The sequence below is a fragment of the Syngnathoides biaculeatus genome, chromosome 15 (genome assembly GCF_019802595.1).
Source record: "Syngnathoides biaculeatus isolate LvHL_M chromosome 15, ASM1980259v1, whole genome shotgun sequence".
Taxonomy (NCBI): Eukaryota; Metazoa; Chordata; class Actinopteri; order Syngnathiformes; family Syngnathidae; genus Syngnathoides; species Syngnathoides biaculeatus.
The window spans coordinates 12,612,264-12,637,940 of record NC_084654.1 but is presented as its reverse complement, the minus strand read 5'-3'; the positions used below and the strand labels follow the sequence as shown (position 1 = coordinate 12,637,940).

Here is a 25,677-nt window from a genome sequence, read left to right as displayed (position 1 = left end):
AATGGCATACAGTGGCAAAATGAATTTTTTTTTGTATATAAATAATTCATTAAAAATCAAGAAACTAACTGTCCAAATGTTCACGCTGAAAACTGTACAATATCTTTTTTGGTAGAAAAATAAATAGAGAAAATAAATAGATGAATGACTGAAGCATATTACGAGTCTTGAGAAGGTGTTGATGTTTCCTCTTTTTTTTTTTTTTAAATATGGATTACTTTAAATTGCATAGTCATATGAATGCACGCCTCAGAGCCAAGAGTGACAGCTTACGCCCCTGAAAAGCATCTTGTCTCCTAAATGCAGAACCAAAAATGGAGGATATATTATATAAAAAAAAAAAAAAGTTGCATTCTCTGTAAAAAGTGCATGCATGTTATTTATCGTGGGTGATGGGCTTTGGCCCAAAATGGCGCCGCGGGGCTGCTGTATTGTCTGTGTTTGTATTGCACGCGTGAAGAGTGCGTGAGGTCTGGATGTGTGGCGGACTGGCCGACAGTCAGCAGCCTGTCAGCAACACTTGCTCTTACTGAGAGCAAGTGCTTTGCCTGCTGGAACGCTTTTCAACAGCACACACCAGGGGGGGATGAGGGAGGGAGTGAGGGGGCTTTCATCCTCGCTTGCCTTCATGGCGTTTACTTCCACCTTTTCTTCACCTCACCAGTGGCTTTGGTCCGAGCCGAAGAGGGGGGGCTCACCAGTCTGGTAAAACCCTTTTGCATTCGGGATGAGAAGGTGTCACTGAGGGAGTGGGGGTCGGGGGGGCTGAAAGATGGTGAACGCTGTCACTTCCTGCTCCGAGCTGGAGTCATGTCTATACCACAGTGTTGTTTGTACCCATGGCCTTCTTGGTGCGGATGCTCATGGCATATTCTCCGCGACTTGTCCCGTTCTCTTCTTTACGCAGTGGTTTCCTGACAAAAAAATCAAAACAAATGATGAGGATATGATATAGCAGACACTCCAAAGGCCCGCAAAGTTGAAAAATAAACAAAAAAATAAAAATCCATCCATTCATTTAGTTCAATACTGCTTATAGTTGCAGGTGATTTTGGGCTAAAACTTGTGTGAATTGAATTGCTATTTATCTATTGCAGTCCCCCCCCCCCCCTTCCCAAGTAAATGTCATTGTTTGTTTTTGATAAAAGAAAATAAAGCAAAATAGCACTTTAAGGCTTCATAAAAAAATGTGATAAAATAACACATGAGAGTAAAAGTAACACAAGTGATAAACTGGTTGTAAAAGTTACTTTCTCTTATATCTATCAGTATAAACTGGACAGTAGTACATAACATTTGGAATATAATCTGCAAAAAATAGCCCTATTGTGCTTATTTTTAAAAAAAAAAACGCCACTGCAATTTTGAGCACCGATTGTTTTGATACACTGGAGAAGGTACTAAAGCATGTCACAATTAGTTCTACCTTTAAAATTGAGAACTGAGTGATGTCAAGAGTTGGAGTCCGTTAGTCAGCATGTGAGCATCTGGTTGTGAGTTGTGGACAACAGAAGATCTTTGTAACCTCCTTTAAATTCCATCCTTTTGCACAATCTATCAGGATCTATCCCTCCAAGTTCCTTTCCTGGATGTCATACTTTCCTATCACTTCTTCATCACTCCTTTTCCTGCACCAATTACGGTTCTCTCTCTGTCCGGTATGCTCATAACTACTTCGTCTAGCTCTTTCCAGAATTTCTCTTTCACCTCTAGTTCTCATCCTACCTGCGTGGCATAGTCACTAATAACATTATCCATACCCTCAATTTCAGGTTTGAGGCTCATCACTCAATCTTACACTCTTTTCACCTCCAAGATATTCTTAGCGAACTTTCTTTCAAATAACTTCTACTCCACTTCTTTTCCCATCTACAACATGGTAAAATAATTTCAAACTTGCTCCTTAAACTTCTAGCCTTACTGCCTTTCCACCTGCTCTCCTGTACACACGATATATCAACCTTTCTCCTAATCATCATATCAACCAAGTGCCAAGTGTTTCCTTTCATGGTTCCAACATTCGAAGTCCCCACATCCAGTTCAAGGGTCTGCGGTTTCCTCTTCTCTTTCTACTTAACGCTCCGCTTCCTACCGATTATTCGTCTTTGACCGACTGTCGCTAAATATTCACCGGCGCCATCCAGGTTAGCGCAGCTGGTGGCTGTCAACCCAGGCCGAGACTGATCCAGAATCCAATTCTTTAGGTGAATGCTCGAATTAGTTTGCCAACGTTTTAAGCCAGATGCCTTTCCTGACCCAACCCTCTGCATTTATCCGGGCTTGTGACCGGCCTACAGTTTGGGGATCTACAGCGCTGCATTTTTTTTTTTTTTTTTTGGGAAGGGGGGGTCTTACTTTTGATAATACGTGTGTGTGGAAAGAGGGTTGCTGTAGCTTGTCCATACATTTGATATTCAATTGTTAAATAAGGGCAGCCGAGGTGAAGCTCACTCCATAGAGAGAAAGTGCAGTGATGTCATTGTTTGAATAGTCAGCAGTACACAATGCAGCCCCTGTCAGCTGAAGGTGATGCTGTTGAAAAGGCACTTTTGAGCTAATCAAGATGCTGATTGTATTTCTTTGGTCTCGTCAATCACTTCTAATAAGGCCTGTGTTCAAACGTCACATTGGCACGAAGGTAAAGATGCATTGCGATGCAGGTGATAAGGCAATTACCTCCCTCCACTGCGAGATATGATCTCTACCCAAATTGATGAGTACATGTGCGGCTGTCGAAACGGGGTGGGAATAATATCAGTAGGTGAAAATACCTCCTGATGCAAAACTATTAAGATGGGACCAAGCGAAGGCTGGTATACTTCAAAGAAGTGCTTTTCATGGAGTTCTCTGTGCCTTTGTGCTTATTATATTTGTCCAGTGTAGTGTGCCTTGTGCTGCGACCCCCCCCCCCCCCCAAGCTGGGCAGGCTTATGTAACTCAAGAGACACATGTGAATACAGTTAATACAGTCATTGTCCCGCTCCGCAGCATACAGTGTCCAGTCCAAAGCCGAGAAGCCTTGAGCGACATCTTGTCTTTCAAAAGCAACAACTGGGCCCGATGACTTTGACCGCTCCTTCTCAGACCGGTCCAGACCCAACGTGGACTCGGTCATTACTTAAGCAGCAAACAGATTCGACTGTGAACTGGTACAGTGAGAAATTCTGTATACCTTGGAATTTTCGTCATGGCTCTGTTAGTTACGCAACTGTTATGCAGAACAGCAGAAAAGCGGCAAGCGTTCTGGGAAAGGAAATCATAAATTTGTCTCAATGGCTTGCCGTTTTGTACTCTAAGGTTAGTCCAGCATTTCTGTGTTGGTTTGCCAAGACTTTTCCTTTGCACACCCTCACTCTGTTTCAATGCTCTCCCACTGTCGAGTTGATTCGTCAGCCCTCATTTTCGGTCCTCGAATGTGAATGTGATTTTGTCACACCTGTTAAACCATTATGTCACTTGGTGCTGTCTGAGCTGTCACGGCCTCCGAGACGCATGACACAACTCCTCAGGACTCTTACTCGGCTGTCTATTCTAAGAGAGTACTTTTATCACTGAACAAAGTCTCTCTCAAAAACTGTATCATGGTCACAACAATCGCGGCGTATTCTCCAATCCACCAAGTCTGAGAAGTGGGAATTAGAATTATGACAGTGGTTTATTCATGTGATGTGTGTTGCGCATTGAAGATATTTTTGACGGAGGACTCAGACAGACATTCCCCCCGTGTAGACCGTCGCAATGCATTAAGGCCTGCCAGGTCGGACCAATATATTTCCCCACCATTGGAGCCGACACACCATCAGATGGTGATCAGTCCTGTCTTCGTCCGAGCATCTGAAACATGCAGCCGCAGGTCCGATGACACAACCATGAAGTTGATCATCAAGATCACCGATTATCCAAGGGTTTCCTGGTGCTAAGTGCATTGATGAACGTACATACAACAAGGAACAAGGTGTTCGTTACAGATAATCCGTTACAAACACAAAAGTAATTATTGTTATTATTTTCACTATTATTATTTTAAACCCAGTGGAACAGTGGGTGGCTGGTTCACACACTTCCCTCACAGCTCTGAAGACCTGGGTTCAAATCTGGACCTTCCCGTACTTGCATAGGTGTTCTCTAGGTACCTCAGTGACCTCCCACAACCCAAAAAGGTCTGGTAGGTCAATTAAAGACTCTCAATTGGCTGTAAATATGAATTGTTTATATTTGCCCTGTGATTGGCTGGAGACCAGTTCAGGGTTTACCTCGCCTCTCACCAGCAGATAGCTGCAACAGGCACCAACACACTCGTAATCCATGTGAGAATAAGTGGTAAGGATGGATGGATCATTTTAAACTCACACAATTTTTGTATAAGCAGTGACAAAACATTAAAATATTTTCATAGTGATGTGAAAGACTCTCTGCCAATTTTAGAAAACACTTGATTTCAGTTCTTGCTGCTGAGGGTGGACCAACCACTCTTTAGGTTTGGGGGTACGATTACTTTTTTCACACAAGTCCAGGTACCTTTGAATAATATTTTTCCTGAATAAATTAAATCACCATCCAGCACTCCAACTACACCATATAATAAGAGTTTGTGGTCGTGGGAGATGATGCGTTTGGCTAATGGATTGATTGTAAACAAAGTGTGAGTCACGACAAACGCTTCCTAGGAGACAGATGCTGCTCACCGTGTCCCCCGCGGGAGTCTGGGAAGCCCAAGAGAGCTAATAGTCCACCCCAGAGGGGGAAGCACATGCTGCATGCGACTTGCGGCTGTTGGAGCTGGCGTTTACTGAAGGTTTTTCTCAAGGGGATCAAACAGATAGTTTGACAACTTTAAAAAACAAAGTAGGTCGTAGTTATGTACATGAACAGTAATTCACTACTTAAGATTATCAGGACCATCTCAACTAATGTGGATATCATGAAATTAATTTCCGTGGAATAGCTGGCAGAGTGAAATTCATCTCGTATATAGCACGTTGGATCAGCTGGTAAAGCGTTGGCCTCACAGTTCTGAGGACCCGGGTTCAATCCTGGCCTCGTCTGTGTGGAGTTTGCATGTTCTCCCCGTGCCTGTGTGGGTTTTCTCCAGGCACTCCACTATCCTCCCACATCTCAAAAACATGGAGAATCTTTGATAAAATCATAATGAACAAAATTATATTCTGTATTTTTAAAAGTCACCATTCCTAACGGGACAAGCCGAAAGGAAAAGAAGAATCCCCAAATCATGCAACACCAATTAATTGATTGATTAATTAATTAATTAATTGGACACTCTAAATAGCCCCTAGGTGTGATTGTGAGTGCGGCTGTTTGTCTCTTTGTGCCCAGCGATTGGCTGGTAACCAGTTCAGGGTGTACCAGGCCTCCTGCCCAGAGACAGCTGGGATAGGCTCCAGGACTCCCCGCGACCCTCGTGAGGATAAGCGGCAAAGAAAATGGATGAATGGATGCTCACAGAGAAATTCTACACATTATGTGGAATTTGAATGGTTTTAGTTTACTGTTAACAAACTCCCCAAATACACAGTCTTGAGAAATTCAAATAATGCACAAGGAACAACTAAAAGGATTTTTCAAATCGAAATGTAGTAGAATTGGTCTTGCAAGGTTGTTATGATTTTCTGATTGTCCGAGTCACCCGGCACAGTTTTGATGCCAGATGCCCATCCTGTTAGTTCTTTGCTTTCCCCTTTCTTTAGTAATCAGCAGTAGAACATGATTTTAACCAAAAACATTGGTGAAACCAAGTGTTGACCTTTCACTGCTCATAATTGACTACAGAATCTTTATCTTCTACTCAACAGCTGTGCCAGTCTCAAATCCAAAGCATCTAAAGTGATCTGTTGGTCAATCCAGTGGTATATGTGTACAGTACATACTGGTTCATGTAGTTTAAAGACCAACTGGGTGAGAACCTCTTCCACGCCTACCTGCTGAAAATCGTACATTAGGATTACGATACTGTATGTCGGTGGCAATAAACAGTTGGACACTTGGACCTCCACTCCCTGAGGAGGGTTGCGTCAGGAAGGGCATCTGGTGTAAAAATTGTGCCAAACAAATATGTGCGTTCATCTGAGATGACACGTTGTGGCGACCCCAAAAGGGACAAGCCGAAAGAACCCCCAATCCCCCCATTCTGGTAACGAATATAAATGTCTGACGAGGTTAATGTGGTAAAAAAACTTTTTCCAAGATATTTTGAAATGTGCCTTGTATATGTTCATCAAAAGGCTGCTGGCTGCAGGTCGCATTCTCCAACAATGTAAGGACCACTTCCATTGACCATGTTGCTTGAGGCTACCGGACAGACAGAACGAAACATTCTTGAGGCTCCAATGGACGTGTACACATGCGTTTCAATAATAGATGGCAAGCTGTCGACGTGTGGCAGGTGGCAAAACAACACTTCACATGTTAGATGAATATTTTATAGGAAAGCTGTGCAATCACAGCACAGCTCCTTTTTGAAGTTGGGGCTCTGGGTCGTGATGAAATTAGGACATGTGATAAATGCTGTTTACAGTTACCCTCTGGAAATTACAGTAACATCCAGTAGTTCACAACACTGCAGGATGCTTTTTAGGTACTGTATGGAATATTACATGACAAGTCTTCTAAGTTAAGATTTAACAAGTTTCTTGGATGTACTGCATTGCCCTTGAATCGGTCGGGAGCAGCTGTGGAGTAATATCCGCTTTTAGACAAGCCTCCCGGAGCGCTAAGTGATTAGGAAAAGCATCTCGCTCCATTAGCACGTCGGGCTGAGCTTTGTTTATTTTGGCTTTCTGGGTTGTCAGACAGCCGGGAGGGAGAGCAGCCTCATGTCTTTTGCTTGGGATGCCACGGCAACACTGAGAGGCAGCATGTGCCTGATCCTCTTCTTTATGCCTGCACGCACCAGCCTCTCTGCTGTAGCTGCTGCTGCTGTGCACTCTCGATCGAATTGAATTGTAGGGAAGTGTTTTTCTTCATCTTTTTTTTTCCTCCCCCTGCAAGCCCCCTTTGCTTGTGACAGATGAGTGGCAGGCACAGATGATAAAAAATAAGAAAAGGCCAGTAGGGCAGTGGCCTGCGGAGCTACCTCCTAACCTCCTCGGTTGTTTGCGGCGGTCTGGCCCTGGCCCACATCCAGATGATTTTATTTGTCAAAGCCTGAAGCACTGAGGGCCTGGAAGAACTCAATATACACTGGATGTGGATCATTCCTCTCTGACAACCCCTTCCCTCTTATTGGTATTGACTAACAACATTGTTTCAGCAACATCTTTATTTTGGGGGGAGGGGGGGGCTCAATATTCATAGACCGTGCAACATTCGCTGGAGCACTGTACCTTCATGTGTAAAATTTTAAACCCACATATCCAGTTTCATACTACTTACAGTGTTCTCATCTTTTACAGGTCTGTGTGATTGGGGATAATTTTGCCATCTGGATACAATAAAATAATCTTGTTTTTATTTCCACCAAGCATGGTGATTTGGTTCCATACAGTATTTATTTTTCAGATTAGATTTTTTAGATTAGTTTTTAGATCCCCAAGATATCCTACCTCCACCATCCCACGTTTGTAACATATCACATGGTACATTTTGGTAGAGCAAGGAGATGTCTGCTGATTGGCCAAGAGAGAATTGTCCACCATCTTCAATGTTCACCAATCTGAAGACTACTGTGGTGAACTAACCTGCACAGCTAAAGTGGTGTACCCCCATACCACGAACTAAAATTAATTTGAGGATTTTTTATTAGATTATGATTGTTCTGTAGTGCGGATATATTATACGTAGTTTTTCTTCCCCAATTTGCTGATAAAATGGTGGGGCACAACGATCACAAATGTTGAACCTGTTCGATGATAGCAATTTCCTGTGTGTGTTTAACATCAAATTTTGTCAAATGTCACGGTCTGTTCCTACAGTTCCTTTTATGGAACTTGGGTAGCACTTTGTGCCTCGGCTTCCTCTCCCTCTATCGCTCAACTGCAATCAGCACTCATCAATGCATTTAAGCCTGCCAGATCCAGGAAGTCGGTGCCAGAGTATTGTTGTTCATCTGTGGCACACAGGTTGTGTCTTGGACTCCTGCATGTGAGCTACTCTACTTCCCGCGATCATACTTACCTCGTTGTCCTTCTTTCTCCCCAGAGCTTCTTCCGTGCTCTTTGCTTCACTGTCCGCCAAGGTCTTCCAACTGCTCAGCCACCCCTTCCTCCACGTTCCTTGTCCCAATGGGTCACCACCACACCTTCTGTCCCCTCCGTTCTTCTGCCACATCCTGTACTCCCGGCCACATCTGCATCATCGCCCACTGCTTTAGAGGAAGCAAATGCAACTTGGCAAGACTAAATTTGACCCTCAGAAACATCTACTCTACTCATCTCAGGTAATCACCATGAAACCATCCAGATTTTTGTCATTCCCTCGCCTGAGACTCCATTAGTCCTTGGAATTCTGTGGCTCATCAATCCCAACACTGCCATCGGCTGGACTCACCTATTACTCACCTAGGGGCAGGTAGCCCCTCTTTCCTAAAGCCGCCTCTCCAACCTTTCCCGCCCTGAGAAAACTGCTATGGAGACCTACATCCGTAACTCCGTAGCTTCTGGATTCATCCAGCTCTTGGCTTCCCTAACGGGGGCTATCTTCTTCTTTGTTGAGAATAAAGATACCACTATCCACAACTGCATCAATTTCCATGGACTCAATGACATCTCTGTAAAATGTACATTCCCACTTCCCCAAATTGATCCCTCTTTTGAACCCCTCTGCAATGTCCAGATATTCACCAAATTATATCTACGCAAAGCATACCAACTCGTGCCATTTTGAATACTTGGTTGTGCTATTTGGATTGATCAACCCCCTCGCTGTTTTCCAAACACCTCCTCCTCCGTTACATGCTCGACCGGTTCATCTTTGTCCACTTAGATGATTTACTCAACTTCTCCCGCTCCCTCCCTAGGATGAGCAACATCTCCAGTGAGTCCTCCAACGCCTACCTGAGAACCGCCTCTTTGTGAAACCAGAAAAATGTGAATTCCATCTCTCCTCTGTTCACTTCCAGGGAAACATCATCACCAATGGACAGTTATAACTAGACCCGGCAAAGATCCAATCAACTGCCACATTCGCTCCACCTACATTTCCTGGGCTCACCCAATTTCTACTGCTGCTTCATCTATAATTACAACCTCTACCTGCTACCATTTCCGTTGGATCCCTGCCACCTCACAAGCATTTTTACACTTTAAAGAGCTATTCACCAGACCCCCCACCACCCACCCACCCAAATCGGTAGACACCCCAAACCTTCCCGGGAGCTTGTTGTGGAAGTTAAGACCTGCGACACTGAGGCAGGAGGCGTCCTCTCCCAGAGGAACCCTGAATCCCAGAAGTTGCATCTTTCTCCCTTCTTTTTCCCGTTGCTTTTCCCCATCGAAAAGGAATTACGACATGGGGAGTTGGAAACTGCTAGTCTTAGTCTGGGCCATGAAGGAGTGAAGGGACTGGCTGGAGGAGAACATTGCACTTGGTTTTTGGCTCCAGTCAAACCTACGATCACAATCCGTGACACAGACACTTCTATGAAAATGACAAAAGGATATTGGAAACGCAATACAGTTACCAAAGAAGAAAAACAGTTGGGCTACCTTCTTCTATTTCGTCTTCTAGTATTACTGCTCTCTCTTCCTCTTTGTATTTTTCAGCTTTCTGGATTACCTGTGGCCACCACGTCGGCTCCCACATGTCAGTCTGGGTACTTCAACAGACATCTATTTTGGGAGGGACATTCGTAATTGTACATGGAGGTAATGTGATGTGTATGGTGTGCTGTGTTAGTCAACTTCGGAGACTGTCCCACTTTAAGAGCAGAAAGCACAACAATTCTTCTCCCAAGTGGCAGAACCCATGGTTCCCTTGGTGAGACCAGGCAATTTTGCATGCCCCGCGATGTATGGTGGGTAATCTCACATTTTAAAACGGTTTAAAAAAATCGTACCCCAAGATTCTCAGTTATTTTCTTGGCCGTCTTTGGCAGAGAACGTTATCTTTCCTTTTCACCGGGATTCATCCTCCTTTGACTATTAAATGATGAGGGCAGGCATGATAAATACTGAAGGAAGCCCATTTATCCTTAGATTGCTTGTTGCTGACAAATGAATGCATAATGAGCTCTGACTGGACCTGGTTTTAAGTGGCATGGCACTGCAGCCTGCATGGAGTCCACAGCCCACAGGGCTTCAGGACACGACCCGTTTGCATGTATAAAAGATGTGGCCTGGAACTGAATGACTGAGCAAATTAATTCATAAATAATGACTTTGGTTTGGGGAGGGAGTCTGTATTGCAACAACACTTTCCTGCTGCAATAAAAAAAATAAATAAAAAGGTGCCCTTTGGCTTAGACAGGGTTGGGGTGAGGGGGTTGCCATAATGATTTCCTGAGTCAACCACCCATTATTTCCGCTGCCTGCCTATGCCTAGTTGTTGTTTGGAGAAAGAAGAAATAGCCTTCTGCTGAGCGAGGCTTAATATAGTTGAATAAATACAATGTACAAAAAGGCGGCCTCAACACAGACAAAATAAAACAACTCTGTGATTTAGCGTACACATCTGGAGTTACTCCCACAAGGGTGTGTAAATATGTCAAGAGGTTTATGGATGGTTGCTCGCGTGCATGCAATGGGAATTGGTGTGTGTGCGTGCTCGTGTCTTCATTAAATGTCTGCTGACATTAACGTGTAATTCAGAGTGCATGTGTGACACTGAAAGGCACACAGAGAAATGGGTCTGGCTTTCGCTGCAGGCCAAAACCCTCACGCAGCCTTTCCTCTAATAAGCCAAACGGGGGGAAACATTTTCAGTGGCACCAGCACCCACGTGGGACTCCTCCTTTGCTTTCCCTCCCGTGCATCCAGCCGCCACTGTGAGAGGCACTTATGCAAATGAAAATCAACCATATAAAGCATAATAGTGCATAATCAGACTGTCTGTTTGGAAATCATCAGTCCTCCTCTGAGGCATTTACAACCAATTTATTGATCCAACTTCAGAAACCAATGTGACGCATCGGCATAATGACTGCGTCAGTATGGAACTCTTTGCATCAACCCTCACATGACAGAAGAGCATGTGTCAAATTATACATGATATGATGAGTACCTTTCAATTGAATTTGTGCTTGCTTTCATGGATTCTTTTGACTCATACTAATCACCTTATTCTGAATGTTCTGAACTCCTGTTTCCATGCCATTGCTGGCCCGAACCAAATAATCCCTGCTTTAAACCCAATAGAGTGCACCTCTTCAGAGAGCAGATTAGTTGAGAGTGACAGTAGTGCATGGAATAAGTCCACTCCATTGAGCCCCAAGTGCTTCAAATGTAAAATCAATTCTGGACACCCGACCATACATACATATAATGATAATTGATTAATTGATTATCATGAGCGCCACTAGTGGATTACTCAGATACAAAACAGCCGATATGAAGAAAACTTTGTGGAGAGCAGAACAACAACAGGCCACCTTGAGCAGCAACAGGTGAAATCAAGCGTTTTCGATAAGTGACAACAAGTATTTAACATCTCTGAGGAGGACTGCCCCCACCATTTAAGAATTTGAATGCCTTAACTGGTGTTGGTGATAGCTCAGCGTAATTGGGACATGCATTTAGCTAGCTCGTTATGCCTAGGCCCCAAAACTTCATCTTCCATTCAAAAAGCCTGCTGGCGTGGCTGCTTTAGAGTACCTCATCGTCCGCGGTAAGTGCATGAACATCACACAGGGAAAGGCCAAAAAAAAAAATGTCAGCTGGGACAGCCAGTGTGTGGACCTGGGCTTCGGGTGGGCTTTATTGCTTTAGATTACTTTGTTATCAGTCTTGACTGTGTGTATGTCATAGAGAGAAGGAGGAAGAACTAAAGTGGAAAAACTTCAGATATGACAGCCAGTTTATGGAAAGGCTCTTAGCGCTTCCGCGGCTGCTTTAGAGCAGGCCGTCCAAACTCGCAGCAGCCGCAATGACCCAGTATGTTATATTATATCCACAGAAGCCTTTAAGCCAATTTGTTTTGAAGGCTCAAATATGTAGTTATGGGTAGAAGAAAGATGCCAGATGAGTAGCATACATTTGTAGTAACAATATTCAGTCGACAGTTGGGTGGCAGGGTTTCAGCACATTGAGCTGACATGCCCACAAGGTTTTGGCTTGACTTTACACGATTTTGAAGCCTCATGTTATGTACTTGGCAAATGTATTTAATCATTTAAATGTGGAGAGATTGTTAACAACACTCATCCCTGTCGCGTGTTACATTTAGAAGATGAGAAGGAAATTTTCTTACACTCTATATGTAACACTATATGTTTTTTTCACTTTTGTTGCAGTAATGTATTTGTCTCTTTTCAACATGGAGTTAATCAATCCCTACATATAACATGTTAGGATTTTAGGCGATGGTGTTGGCTTTTGTGCCCGGCTTTCCAATACTTTACATTCATTGTCATTGACCGCCTCATAGCTGTTGCTTGCCACTCTCTCCCTCTTATTGTCTGCTCGACTATGGCGGAGCTCTGTGCTCTACTGCATTTCAACGCCAAAAGATGACAGCGTTTTCAAGAAGATAAAGGGACAACCAACCTCTTGATGGCCTTGTAGCAAATGATGATGGCTGAGAGGAGGAAAAGCACCGAGGCACAACCCACTGTTCCCATCACTATAAAGTCCATGTCCGTCCACCATGGTCTCACCAAGGGCACCATGGGTTCTGCCACTGGAGAGAAAAAAAAACAATCAAGTTAGCAAGCCAACAATTAAAAAAAAAAAATAAAAAAAAAAAACAATCAGACACACAGTTCAACAATAGTCGTCTGCTGGAAGACTCACTCACTTGATTTCATTTTATGCATCAGCAACTTCTATCTATCTATCTATCTATCTATCTATATCTATCTATCTATCTATCTATCTATCTATCTATCTATCTATCTATCTATCTATCTATCTATCTATCTATCTATCTATCTATCTATCTATCTATCTATCTATCTATCTATCTATCTATATCTATCTATCTATCTATCTATCTATCTATCTATCTATCTATCTATCTATCTATCTATCTATCTATCTATCTATCTATCTATCTATCTATCAATGATATACTGATGTTGATTGATATATGCATAAAAGTGCTGTTATAAGTCACTTCCAAATGGAACACCCCCTCCAGTCAAGTTTACATTTGTTAATTCGGCATTCTATCACCCCCACCCTCCTACTCCATGGGATTAGTTTCAGTCTCTGCTTAACCCATTCCTTTGAAGGAGAAGATATTTTGGGGAAGATTTTAGTTGATACATTAGCTAAGGTTCCAGTCATTGTCCCACTTTTTGGAACCATGCATATTCATTGGCTTCTAAAGATTACATTTTCAAGCAAAACCTCAGTCGTGAGATGAAAGAATAGAATGATAATTACGCACTTAGGAGGATTTAAGTGAGCCTCCATTACATGAATCATTCAGCGTTGTCTCCACCTTTTTTAAAAACAGTCTTGTAAAGGAGTTAAAACATTAAATGGGTCCGCTTGTCATATTTTCTCACAACACAAGCCAGATCATCAAGTGTGCCATGTTTTGAAAAATGCCCTGCAAGTGGCTGGAAACCATCTTAAGGTGTACACCACCTCCTGACAGATGACATCTGGGATAGGTGGCTCTGGCACACCTTCACCCCTTGTGAGGATAAGCAGCTCAGAAAATGGAGGGATGGATGGATATTTTTAGAAACAATGCTTGGAAACTGATTTCCTCCAAACTATGTATCTTGGTTCAACTAAGCCAGTGACGTACGATGATAGGCAGAACAAGTAGTTGGCAAAAGAAACAATCCTCCTGTCTGTGTGCACTTTTGTGACATTTTTGTTTAATGGTGTGCCGTGCGATTTGTAAAACGTATTCCTTGGCTCCATCAAGGCTGAGAAACACTGCTTTAAAAAATGGATGGATGGGTGGAAGCATTGTTTGTTTATGGATAATCTCATTTGTGTTCTGTACCGTGTCCAGTTTTGACTTTTTGTTGTATTATCTGGCAGGCTCTATGCAATCATGCTGTTATATTATATTTCAGCTTATTGTCAGCTTGCAAGTAACGAAAACATACTCTAAGTGAGCCAGATCAGGATTTAGAGATCCGAACAGTATCGTGGTGAACCAAAATGAACTTGTTTCCATTTTCAAGTTCCAAATGACTTATCATGGAAACCAAATGCCAAAAATGTAATTTGAGCAAACAGTTTAAAAACTGAGCATTCACACCCAATTGATGATCCTGCCGGCGTTTGCACGGTAACCTCGACTACAAACACAAAAAGGGAGTCTATGACTCCTCATTCAAATGTAGCCCGCTATTGTGTCAGGCAGAAATTGCAAACAGTGTCCCCTAGCCCCCCCACCCCCTCCCAAAAAAAAAAAATCATTGGGGCACCTTGATGAAAACCCTTGTACTGTTATCCACTGTTGATGAAGTACTCATGGACTCTCATTTAAAGGGCTCAGTGTGAGTGATTCTAAAGAGTCGTGGTAATAGCTCACAACAGCTGCATCATCAGCGATGCCTGTCGCCCATATTTCAGCGTGCCGTTCATTAACGGGGCTTGAGACCACGTACAACTCAGAGCCACTTTCAGCGTTACGCCCAATCGGTGGGATTCTGACTGAAATACAAAATCCTGCTGCAACAGGGGCTGAACACAACACACCAAAGCTCAACTTTAAAACAAAATATGTGATGCTGTCATTAGCCTCCTCTCTTAATCAAATTATAGCTAATTTAATTAAGTCATCTGTATTTTAATGGAGGGAGGGGGTCCTCCAGGGGAAACCCTCGCAACGAGCCAGTGAGCTTGGCGGCCCAGCAGGCTTTGGATCTCACAGGCAGATGGGTACTCCCCAAGGTCAGGCTGAACATAAATTAGCGCTGCTGTCAACATCCTGCTGGCTCCATCACATGCGCAAGTGAACGCGTACAAAAACACACGAGGACGGATGGTGAATTTCTGCACAAAAGAAAGCGTGTCGCACAAGCAACACTGGGAGAGGGACAGAGGTGGCAAAGATACTCACGCTCTTCATAGGAGAACACAACACATATTTGTGAAAAGAAAGATTCAACTCCTTCAGTAAAAGAAAAAGATTCTGATATGTACTCGAGTAAAAATTCATTTTTACAGTCAAGTATTAACAATACCCATTTGACAACTTGCTTAGTTGCCTTCTCAGGCTTGTGTACCATCAAAACTATTTGTCCATATAGCCTTGCTAATGTTGTGAACTGAGAAAAAAAAAAAGAAATGCAGAATTAGATAATGATAACAATTGGAATATAAGATATATCCTTCCTTCTTACAGTTGTCTGAAAACTCTAAAGACGACAAAGTATTTGTACTTTCCACCAGTAAAGAGAGAGCATAGCGGACAGATGAGGGATGGAGTTCTTACCTGTGGCGCCCAGTAGCCGCGGGGGAGGCGGCGGAGGCGGCGGCGGGGGCAGGGGAGGGTACCGTCGACAGTGGCACGCCAGCTGGCACTGTTGGCTAACTTTCTCGGCCTCGGCCTGCGAGCATGACCTCTGAAGTTCTCCCTTTATTTGGAACCAGGAAGACATGAAAAATCAGACTAAGATGATGTCCTCACAACACACACATGTTCGATTGTACTCGGCAGTCTCTCGACGCTCCTCCCCGCTGCTGTAGTAGCACACCACCAGCTGCAATTCCTGCAAGAAGCCACCCACCCACCCACCGACAGAGTGGGCAGCAGGCTGCCCCGAGGAGTGCGAGTGGGTGGACTTGCAAACTCAAGCAGATCACATTACACGTGATCCGTGCTAACAGCGTGTGCATATGAGAGAGAGCAACAGCTTACCGTGTATCTGTAGGCAGCAGCGTGGGGGGGCACAGGTTACACTACTCAGCACTAAGCATATGCCTGCTGCACACATCCTGCTGAGATCGACCAACAGTGTTGGAGAAAAAAAACACTCCACGTTCCCACTAGGATGTTTGTTTATGATATGTACGTGCTGTGAGTTGAGTCACCACCACCCTCCATAAACAAATCACAAATTAAAGAATGTATCATTTGTGTCTTTAAAGTTGTGACATTATATGAAAGGGAGTCATTTTAACAATGCTTAATTGTTATTATATTACACTTAATTGAGCCTGTGATTGTGGTCCCAATATTTTGGCTCCTTTATCTAGAGAGCCTGCAAACCTTATGGGATAGTAGAATTTTATGTTGATTCGTGAGGTTGAGCAGCTCAGAAAATGAATGGATGGATGGATTTGCATGATATTGAGAGGTCCTCTTAGTATTCGGGCTACATGATTTAATATACAATAGAGGCGGTGCAAGAACTTCAGCCTTTTTCAAACATTAGAATGTTGTCATTTGATACTAATTTAACAATATGTCTATTCGTGCGCTGAGGTTACGGTAGTGTAGAGACAGACCGGCACTGAATTATACTGGGGGGGCGTTCTTAATATTTTGGCTATCTCATTTTAGGTATGAGTGAGGCAATGCATGAAAAAGACTCTGTAATGCTGTGATTTGACACCAATTAAACGCAATATCTATGATGCTCTGCGCTGAATCATACTGACAGGCGTTCTTAATAATTTGGGTATGCTATTTTAGCTATGAAATTGGCAGATAGCCTTTGCAAATAGATTGTATTAAACCGTGTTTAATATTGGGGCATACATACAGTGGGGTAGAAGTGCACCAAATCACTCTGAATGTTTTGTTTTGACACGAGGGGGTCATGTGGCAAGAAAAAGATGAAACCAGCACGATACAGTTGAACACTTGCAGTGCCTCTATTATGCAAGTAGATATGGGAAACGGGACTCGGGACCGTGCAAACTATGAGCACAATAACACAATTATTGCATGTATACCTCGCTGCCAGTGAGCATTGTGAAAAGATAGAATAGACAGATGTGCAGAAAGTAGAGGCAGTGACGTGTCCTCCGTGGAGTATACTACAGTACTGTAGTAAAAAAAAAAAAATTAAGGTGTGGGGGGGGGGGGCAAAGTGTTGCACGTTACCTGGCATGAGAGTAAGAGCAGCGAGAGAAGGCAGTGGACGAAGAGGAGAGACCAACAACTTAAAGTGAATGGCGTGAGATCTTGGAGCGACATTCCCATCGGCGATCCGAACGGATGCGGCATCCATACAGCAGGGGCGTCAAGTCTTCGGGACACCACCTTCCCACTCCTCCTCCGCCGGCCGGGATCCTAGTCCGAATCGGCGGCGACGCGATAGTACCGCTGTCGATAGCGTAGGACGGGGCGAGCCGGTGGGATGAGGAGCGGCCAATCACCCAAATAGATCCACATCTCCAAAGTTGATCTGTCTCTCCCCTTGGTTTTTTTGTTTTGTTTTGTTTTGTTTTTTTAAAAAAAAATCTGATTTGCGTTGCTGTTTTGCGAAGCCTTACATGATCCCCTTCTCGTTTGCCTGTAGAAGTGCAAATGGGACACTCAAGCCGTGGAAGTTGAAGGCGAGTGAGAGAGAGAGCGACGGAGAGAGAGAGTGAGAGAGAGAGAGAGAGAGAGAGAGAGAGAGAGAGAGAGAAAGAGAGAGAGAGAGAGAGAGAGATGGTGCTGCAGGATTCCTCTGAACTTAGATGTAGTGCGTGCAGAGCGAATCCGGAAGGCAGAACCGAGGGTTCGAATGATGGAGCCCCCCCCCCCTTCCTCCTCCACCTCCTCCTCCTCCCACATCATCATCTGTGGACCAAAATCACCTCATCCTGTACGTGTGTTTGTGTGTATGTGTCTCCCCCTCAACCCCACCCCCGTCCGCCCAAAGTCACCAACCAATCAAGAGTGGAGCCCGCGCACAGTGCGTGGAGTCCATAAGCACAACGAAGGCCACTTCAAGTCGAGTGGGGAGAGGAAGAGATGGATGGATAGAGACGCCTACTGACTAGATGCTGCTTAGAAAACTCCAATGACCCAAAGCATGCAGGGATAAACAGCACTGATGTAACCTGGCATTGAGCTACAAGTCATTTCTAAGATATTCATACATGCACATGCACACAACTTATTTTTGGACAGATGATGCTGGTGCGTACTTGGTTAAAGTGCAGTGTGACCTCTTGGGTCACAGGTGTTAAACTCCAGGCCCGGGGAGAAGAGCTGGCCTGCTACCTCATTTCATGTGGACCAAAATAATTCTGATCATGCGTGCCATTTTAATTTTTCTTGTCAAAATTGGTATGAAAAAAAAAATAAAATTGCAACTTTATTGCCAGTGGTAATATATCTAAAATATGTTACTGTGTCACCGGGGTACAAGCCAAAATAAATACTAGCGTCGCTGCATCTGCCCTGTGATTTATTTTTCTTTTTTTTTATGGAACAGTGTAGGGATTAGGGATCAAACTTTTAATAAAGGCAATTACAAAACAGCGGCATGGTGGCCTCACCGTTCTGAGGTCCCAGTTTCGATCCCGGCACTCCCTATGTGGAGTTTGCATGTTCTCCCCCTGCCTGTGTGGGTTTTCTCTCGGTATTCCGTTTTTTTTCCCACATCCTAACAACATTAATTGGACACTCTAAATTGCCCCTAGGTGTGATTTTTAGTGCGACTGTTGTTTGTCTCTATGTTCCCTGCAATTGGCCGGCAACCAGTTCAGGGCGTACCCCACCTCCTGCCCGTTGATAGCTGGGATAGGTTCCAGCACTCGCCGTGACCCTCGTGAGGATAAGCGGAAAAGAGAATTGATGGATGCATATATTGTATTTGCAACTTATAAGGGTTATGGGTTTCGCAATATGTATGTACTTTTTCTTTGCTGGGAGTCATCGGCTCATTGCGTAACAAATGCCAGTCGGGGGCCTTCCTGAGGCACAGTTATGAAATGATGCCACAGCCCCCAGCCATGAAGTGTATGTGACATTCACAATAAATCAAACCTTGGTGCTCATTGTCAGAGCTGTTGGAGGGACGTCAGATTATTGACGCGTATCCTTATTGGAAGGCCACTCTCCGGCTCAGTCTTGGGATCTTGGGACTCACATTTTCCTCTGGTCATTATGTCACCGCCGAGCATTACAAATTAAAAAACAAAACAAAACACAGGGGGTTTCATTTTGAAATTTTTGCGCTCCTCTTTACAATGTTTGCTTAGGAAAAAGTTGTAAGGGGATGCCAAAACTGGCCCCCAGGTTTACCCCCACCCCTTTGCACACCTCTAAGACCAAGACTAATTAATCGATTCAATTTTTGTCACTGAATTGCTCCATGAGTTTCTGACATACAATACGGATAAAATTAATTTCAGAAGAAATAGAATAACATTTGGCATAATCTTTTATCATTTTTTGCCCAGTCATTCTTTATGTTAATCTTAAAATATCTTGAGGTTGAGAACAGGTGACCTGCCACCACCCCACAAAAAGGAAGGAAACGGCTTTAAGGAAATTGAGGTTGGCTTATTCTCTGCTCGTGTCACTTTTAATAAAGCCAGTTGATAATTGAGCAAGCAAAGTGCAGGCGAGCACGACGCTCCTTGTGGGGGGGCCCCACCCTGGAGCAGTGCAGCACTCTGCAGGTCCGAAACGTGCATAGCTTCATTCTTGTAACATCTTCTGCTTGGACTCCATGCGAGTTTTGCTGAGAGGCCATTTGTGACACAAGCTACACAACAACAACACGTCGGCCTTAAAATCAATTACTATCCGACCCTGAAGCGTTTTACTGGAGCCATCACCTGCGTGTAAAAATGCTCCATGATCCCACACGGATATGCTTGTGACTACTAAAGTGGAAAACACCCAATTTTCTATCCCACTGCACGTGTAACTGAGCACAACATTGAGATTTTTTTTTTTTTTTTTGGAACTGACTTTTTCAAGACAGAATTGGATCGGCCAAAGCGTCTACCCAGCGGTTCCGTTCGTCCGTTCTCTCCTTTATTCTGTCCCATTATTGATTTATCCGACAAGATGAAAAGCACTCCATCATCCTCTCTGGTTCATTCCTCCTTCTAATCTAACAAGCAGCCTCAGCATATACAGCACATCACTGCCCCTTTTTTTCCAAGTCACATGAGGAAACCTGCTTATTAAATTGCTTTTTTGGTGTGTGTCGTTGCCAAGTCTTTCCATTTCGGCGCACAGACCAGTGCCAAGGAGATCATTTCAAAGTCAGCCAATCAATGGTGATCAATGTTCCACTCCAACGGAAGACAAATTCCTGATGTACTTTGAGCTTGTGCTTCCAGGCTACTAGTGCAAGTGGAAGTGGAGGGCCATCTTTTGGCGGAAAGTGCACACGACATGTCGAAATCCAGCCCATAATAATGGTGTTGCCACTGAACCCGTTCATTTCCGTACAGCTGTACTGATGTCTGTAGATCAGTTTTGGGCCAAGAATATTCTTATAATAATTGTTGACATCAAATTATGAACCGCAAGTAGTATGTTAGACATTCTAAATGGACGAGTAATCCTTCAATCAGTCTTTCCACTTGAGATGAGACCTCATAAGAATCCAGGAATTCCAGTTACAATACCAATTCTGCCACCTGATTCTCTTATCGATTCTCATTGGTCACTATTCACTGAGTATTTGCACTTTTATCAGTATGGGTCATTAGTCCCATCCATCCATTTTCTTAGCCGCTTATCCTCACAAGGGTCGCGGGGAGTGCTGAAGCCTATCCCAGCTGTCAACAGGGAGGAGGCAGTACACTCTGAACTGGTTGCCAGGCAATCGCAGGGCACATTGAGACAAACAGCTGCAGTCACACGCAGGCACGGGGAGAACGTGGAAACTCCACACAAGCGGGCCTGGAATTGCACCCAGAACCTCAGAATTGTAAGCCCAATGCTTTCCATCCACCGTGCCCCCCCCCCATCTCGTTTAATTAATATTAACTCATAACTTCAGCTTCTTTAAATTGCCGCGAAGGGGATCCATTCCATCCATTTCCTGGAATGTTTGTCAGTCCAGGTTTTCCAGCCTATCCCTGATTTGTCAATCTAAATTGCTGGCATGTCATCTAATGATAGTCTTATAAAAGCTTTTTCCCTTATCAAACTGTGACCCAAATCTCATACGCTAAATCTCTGTGCCAACTTTCTTTTTTTTTTGGGGATAACTTTATCTGGGTTGCTTCTTCAGCAGCAATCACACCTGATTTGCTTCTAGGGGATCAATGAAGTGCTATTTTTAAGCAATGACGATTCAATGACTAAGAAAAGTGGCTCACATCAGTGGATGCTGCAAGATAGAAGATTTGCTGAGGCAGTTTAAATGATTGTGCTTTATAAACAAGTTCATTTAAAATGTTTTTTTTATTTGGACCATATAATTCAAATCTACAGTATGGCGTGTTCTATTATTATCTATCTTTCATTGTATATTAATTGTATGCTGTAAGATGAATGCAGGATATGGTCAGGATTCTAAATTAATGTTATTTTGCTTTAATGTAACTTGAGTCACAGCATTTTATTTAACATTGCTTTCCCTGAGCTTAGTCTCTTTCATTTAAAAAAAGCTTCAAAGTTTGTCGGGAGGCCCTTTATGGTCAAGTAATCAATATTTTACAGCAATTTTGGAGTTGTAGGTATAATTACACGCTCCAATATCAACTTGGGTTTGGGCTAAAAAGATACATGTAAAAAGAGCCTTGATATTATGTCGAAAATTGCCTTCCTAAAAAGCAATGATTGACCTAACTTAATTCTATCCTTTTAAGTCAAATGTGAGCTAGGAGTAAAAATAGCCCACAGAAAATGGCCACAAAACTCTAGCCAGCGCCTTTTAGATGCTCCAAAGTTAAAACCACCTGTGCTTGCACACAGCCACTTAGATTTATAGATGCCATTCTACTTCCTCTCTGTCCTTCTCCCTCACTTCAAAAGCCAAGGAGTTTGGAGAAAGGCCCATTGGGTGGAGGGTTAGAGCGGGGGCCAGGGGGCTCTTATTGTTAATTGGTCCTCCTCGGCTAAACACTAAACTGAAGGCACATAGAAGAAAAAAAAAGGAGATGAGAGGAGGACAATGGGGTCCCATTGCCTCACTCACACAAAGAAGGATGCACTGGCTGAAAGGATATCGACCAGTAAGAGCAAATGTATTGACCTGCTGGGGCTCTCCTCACATTCATGCTGTCTGTAGATAAAACACACGGACATAAGTATGAGAATAATTACAAGAACTAAAAAAAAAAAAGAAGAAAACGATGGAATTGCCTCCAACGATTTACTCTCTTGGGCAGACTTTCTGCAAGATGGTTGTGTCTGTGATCACTGCAGTCCGTTTGTCCGGTCCTCAGAGACTCTCACATCACTTTTGGGTCCTGACGCAGCAGTTGAGAATCAATGGATAAGCACATGATGAGCGAGGAAATTAAAAATGTGTGTTTTTTAACAACATGGTCGCACTCTCTGTTGGAAATGCTCCCTGAGCACCGTAGCACCCTTCCACCACCCCAATCTACATATACACCATATATAAAGCTGTTGTAGGTCTATATTTCACAAATATTTCGATTCCACACATTGCCTTTTAAAATTTGACATCATTTTGTATTATTATTCATTCTGTACTGTTAGAATTTTTGTAATGTTCCTTCATTATTTACTTGTTATTGTTGTTTTTGTCATTCATCTCTTCCTTGCTGTTCATATGATCATAGACACTTGGATCTCATTTCATGTACCTAACGTCGGTGTGTACTGGTCCATTCTCCCAGATCAAACTCATCTAACCACTTCCAGGTCGACTGATTCTCAAGTCTATCACGAGGTGCGACCCTCAACCCCGAGGTGTCCTACACAATAGCTCCGTCCTCGCTCCTCCACATCAATGAGGGAATGAAGGCCAATTAGCATTTCACAAGTGGGCCTTTCCACCTCCTCCGCCGCCGCCGCCTTCCCCGCGGAGTCCAGATCTCCGCTCCTCCTGTCCTGCATGGGCCCTTGTTGTGACCGTTGGCAGGGTGACAGTATTCGAGTGTGCAAACTTGTGCTATTGTCTGCCGGCCAGGGGAAGCCATGGAGACCCCCAATAATATGACACAGGAAAATGTTTGCTGATGGCAATTCTATGGGCTTTGTCCCACTCTTTCTCCTTCATGACGACTCGATTTAAGTCTCTAAATGTTTGACTACAAATGCAGGAGTGCTATCCAGCTCCCTTTGCCTTTGTCCCGCTGGGTTTGAATGAGTAATTCAGTCTTTGTGCGGCTCGATTGAGGGGGCAAACAGAAAGACAAGATTCTTGAGCGCTCAAGCCCCTTTCCATGGTTATGCACTCTTTAGATCCCCCCCCCTCCACCCCCCAACCACTTCCCGCCTCAACTTGGAGAAGCAAACGTAACTTTATTTAAATGTAAGCAATCAATATGGTGAAATGTGCACATATAGTGGGTTCCACCTCATTTAATAGAAGGACAGCGTAAAAGCATTAATGCATCGCTTGTAAGTGCCGAATTTTTTTTTAACCTCCACATCTCCATGACAACAATGTGCGATGGAGAAGAATTGGATACCAAGGAGCTTGCAGGCTGATTGTGGTCCATTGTGAGGGGCCTGAGGTCGCTGATTGGTTCAAGGGAAGCACCATAACTACAAGGAGTTTATATTCATTCAGCTTGGTCAAGTGTCCCCCAAATGCTCGCTGGAGGCTGCAGGACAGAGCCGCATCCATACAGTAGAGGTGGGTATTGTTAATTTTATCTTCTATTCTCTTACTTTGTTGTAGCTATAGTTAAATGAAATTGGACAGCAGCGGTATTATTACATAAACTATTAAAAGCAATATGCAACGTGTTGGGCTAGTAATGTACATGTCTGCCTCACAGTCCTGAGTGAGTTTCAGGGTTCTCATCCAAGTGCTTGTGTGGATTTTCTCCTGGTACTCCAGCTTTGCCCCAGATTCCAAAAACATGCATGTTAGGGTCATTGAAGACTCTAATTTGGGAGTGTTCAACATTTTTTTTTTCATTGTAGTTAAGGTTTTGTGTAATCCTATAATTGCATCATTATATTATATATTGCGCACAAAAAATGGATGGATGAAATCAATAAAAAATAGTTCAATTCTTGTTCATTTTATTGATTTATTTTGAAAGAGGTAAAAAAAAACAATGTCTGCAATATTGCAATGAAAACATGAAGACAACTTGCAATTTTTGGAAGAGATTTGAGAAAGAAAAATGAAGTAGATGCAGATGATTTGCTAGTGGCGGCCATATAAAATGATGCGAGGGACAAGATCTGGGCCTGGGTCTTGTGCTTTACACCTGTAGTTTAAATTGCCCATAGAGCACCAAAAGTCAACTGGGATTGGTTCCAGTTCATTTTGCGCCACATATTCAGGAAAAGCCATGTCGAAATTGGATGGACAGACCATATTAATTTTCATTCATGTTGATTGTAAGAATAAAGTGTTAACACACATCTCTTATCATCTACCTCCAGATTTTTCAAGATGGACTACTGTTGTTAACATGGACTGATTCGAGAAGAAACGTTGGATGAAATGGCAAATGCAGACAGCGAGGTGAGAACGTTGCTGAATTTCGTCAACCTGGCTTCCAGCGACATCAAGGCAGCCTTGGATAAGTCGGCCCCGTGCAGACGCTCAGTGGACCACAGGAAGTACCTGCAGAAACAGCTCAAACGCTTCTCTCAGAAACACTCCAGGGTGCCGAGATGTCACCCGCTCAGGTCAGCTCAGTGTGCCAAGCCCATTTCGGGTCTACAGCGTCCGCCGGGGCTGGAAAAGAGCGGCGGCGGGGTGCCAACAAGCGTGGGCAAAGTGGGGGGTTCTGTGGAGCAGGTGCCCATGAGGAAACGCCAGCTCCCGGCTTCTTTTTGGGAGGAACCCAAGCTGAGCAAGCGGGAGCACTCGCACTCAGGACTGAGAAAGAGTCACGCCGCCTCAATGGAGACCAGAGAACACAGGAAGGGGGGTCAAGATGAGGATGCCGAGGTCACGCTCTCCAGTGAGGCGCTCAAATCGGAGCGGAACTCTCACCACGCCTTGAGCGTGTGCGCCTGCTCCCCTTTCCACTTCCACCAGCACCAACAGCAACAGCAGGTTCTCCACGCTCAAATCGTGGTGCCCCATCCACCTCTCGGGGTGTGGTGCAAGGCCGAGCCCGACCGAGTGGAACACCCGCACGGACAGAAGATTCACACTCACGTGGTGGTCAAACCTATACCCACCAAGCCCACCGTCCCGTCTCCAATCTTCAGCGTGTTTGGCTTCATTTAAAATGTAAACAAGACTAATTGTGTTCATCTCAGCAACCAATAATGAGACTCACCCACAAGCACTTAATGGAATACTTGGGTCTATTTTTGTCTAAACTGCACTTCTTCATTCTCTCTTTCTATGATGCCAGACAGTAAGTTGACAGGTTTCTATTTTTAGGACAGTTTTTAAAGACCACTCTTTGTTTTTTTTTTGTTTGTTTTTTTTTAACAACCAAAAAAAAAAAAACCATATTCAAGGTCTCTTTAATCTATGAGAATAGAAATGTGAGGAGTAGAATTGATTTTCTTAGTAACAGTAATGTTTGATACAGCAGCTTTGATTTCTTAAATAAACAATTCCCACAAGAG

At 43.7% G+C, this 25,677-nt stretch overlaps 2 protein-coding genes across 2 annotated transcripts; one reads left to right on the top strand and one right to left on the bottom strand.

Annotated features, from left to right (window-relative positions):
- Window positions 1-283: 283 nt before the first annotated feature.
- On the bottom strand, window positions 284-17,253 carry prima1 (proline rich membrane anchor 1). Its single transcript, XM_061843938.1, has 4 exons — window positions 17,131-17,253; window positions 15,514-15,655; window positions 12,654-12,786; window positions 284-914 (listed from the first exon to the last, which is right to left on the bottom strand). Exons 1-4 carry the CDS (start codon window positions 17,251-17,253, stop codon window positions 815-817), a joined length of 498 nt encoding a protein of 165 aa, XP_061699922.1. The 3' UTR covers window positions 284-814.
- Window positions 17,254-23,537: 6,284 nt separating this feature from the next.
- On the top strand, window positions 23,538-25,636 carry LOC133512874 (protein FAM181A-like). Its single transcript, XM_061842909.1, has one exon. The coding sequence runs from the start codon at window positions 24,590-24,592 to the stop codon at window positions 25,325-25,327; it is 738 nt and encodes a 245-aa protein (XP_061698893.1). The 5' UTR covers window positions 23,538-24,589; the 3' UTR covers window positions 25,328-25,636.
- The last annotated feature ends 41 nt before the right edge of the window (window positions 25,637-25,677 follow it).

What these genes read in the sequence shown, in the direction of transcription:
- prima1 (XM_061843938.1), bottom strand. Translation starts at nt 17,253, where the DNA reads ATGCCGCATCCGTTCGGATCGCCGATGGGAATGTCGCTCCAAGATCTC. An exon ending in TGCTCTTACTCTCATGCCAG is followed by an intron (nt 15,656 to 17,130) that starts GTAACGTGCAAC and finishes TTCCAAATAAAG; the next exon opens with GGAGAACTTCAGAGGTCATG. An exon ending in GCGGCTACTGGGCGCCACAG is followed by an intron (nt 12,787 to 15,513) that starts GTAAGAACTCCA and finishes TTTTCTCTCCAG; the next exon opens with TGGCAGAACCCATGGTGCCC.
- LOC133512874 (XM_061842909.1), top strand. Translation starts at nt 24,590, where the DNA reads ATGGCAAATGCAGACAGCGAGGTGAGAACGTTGCTGAATTTCGTCAAC.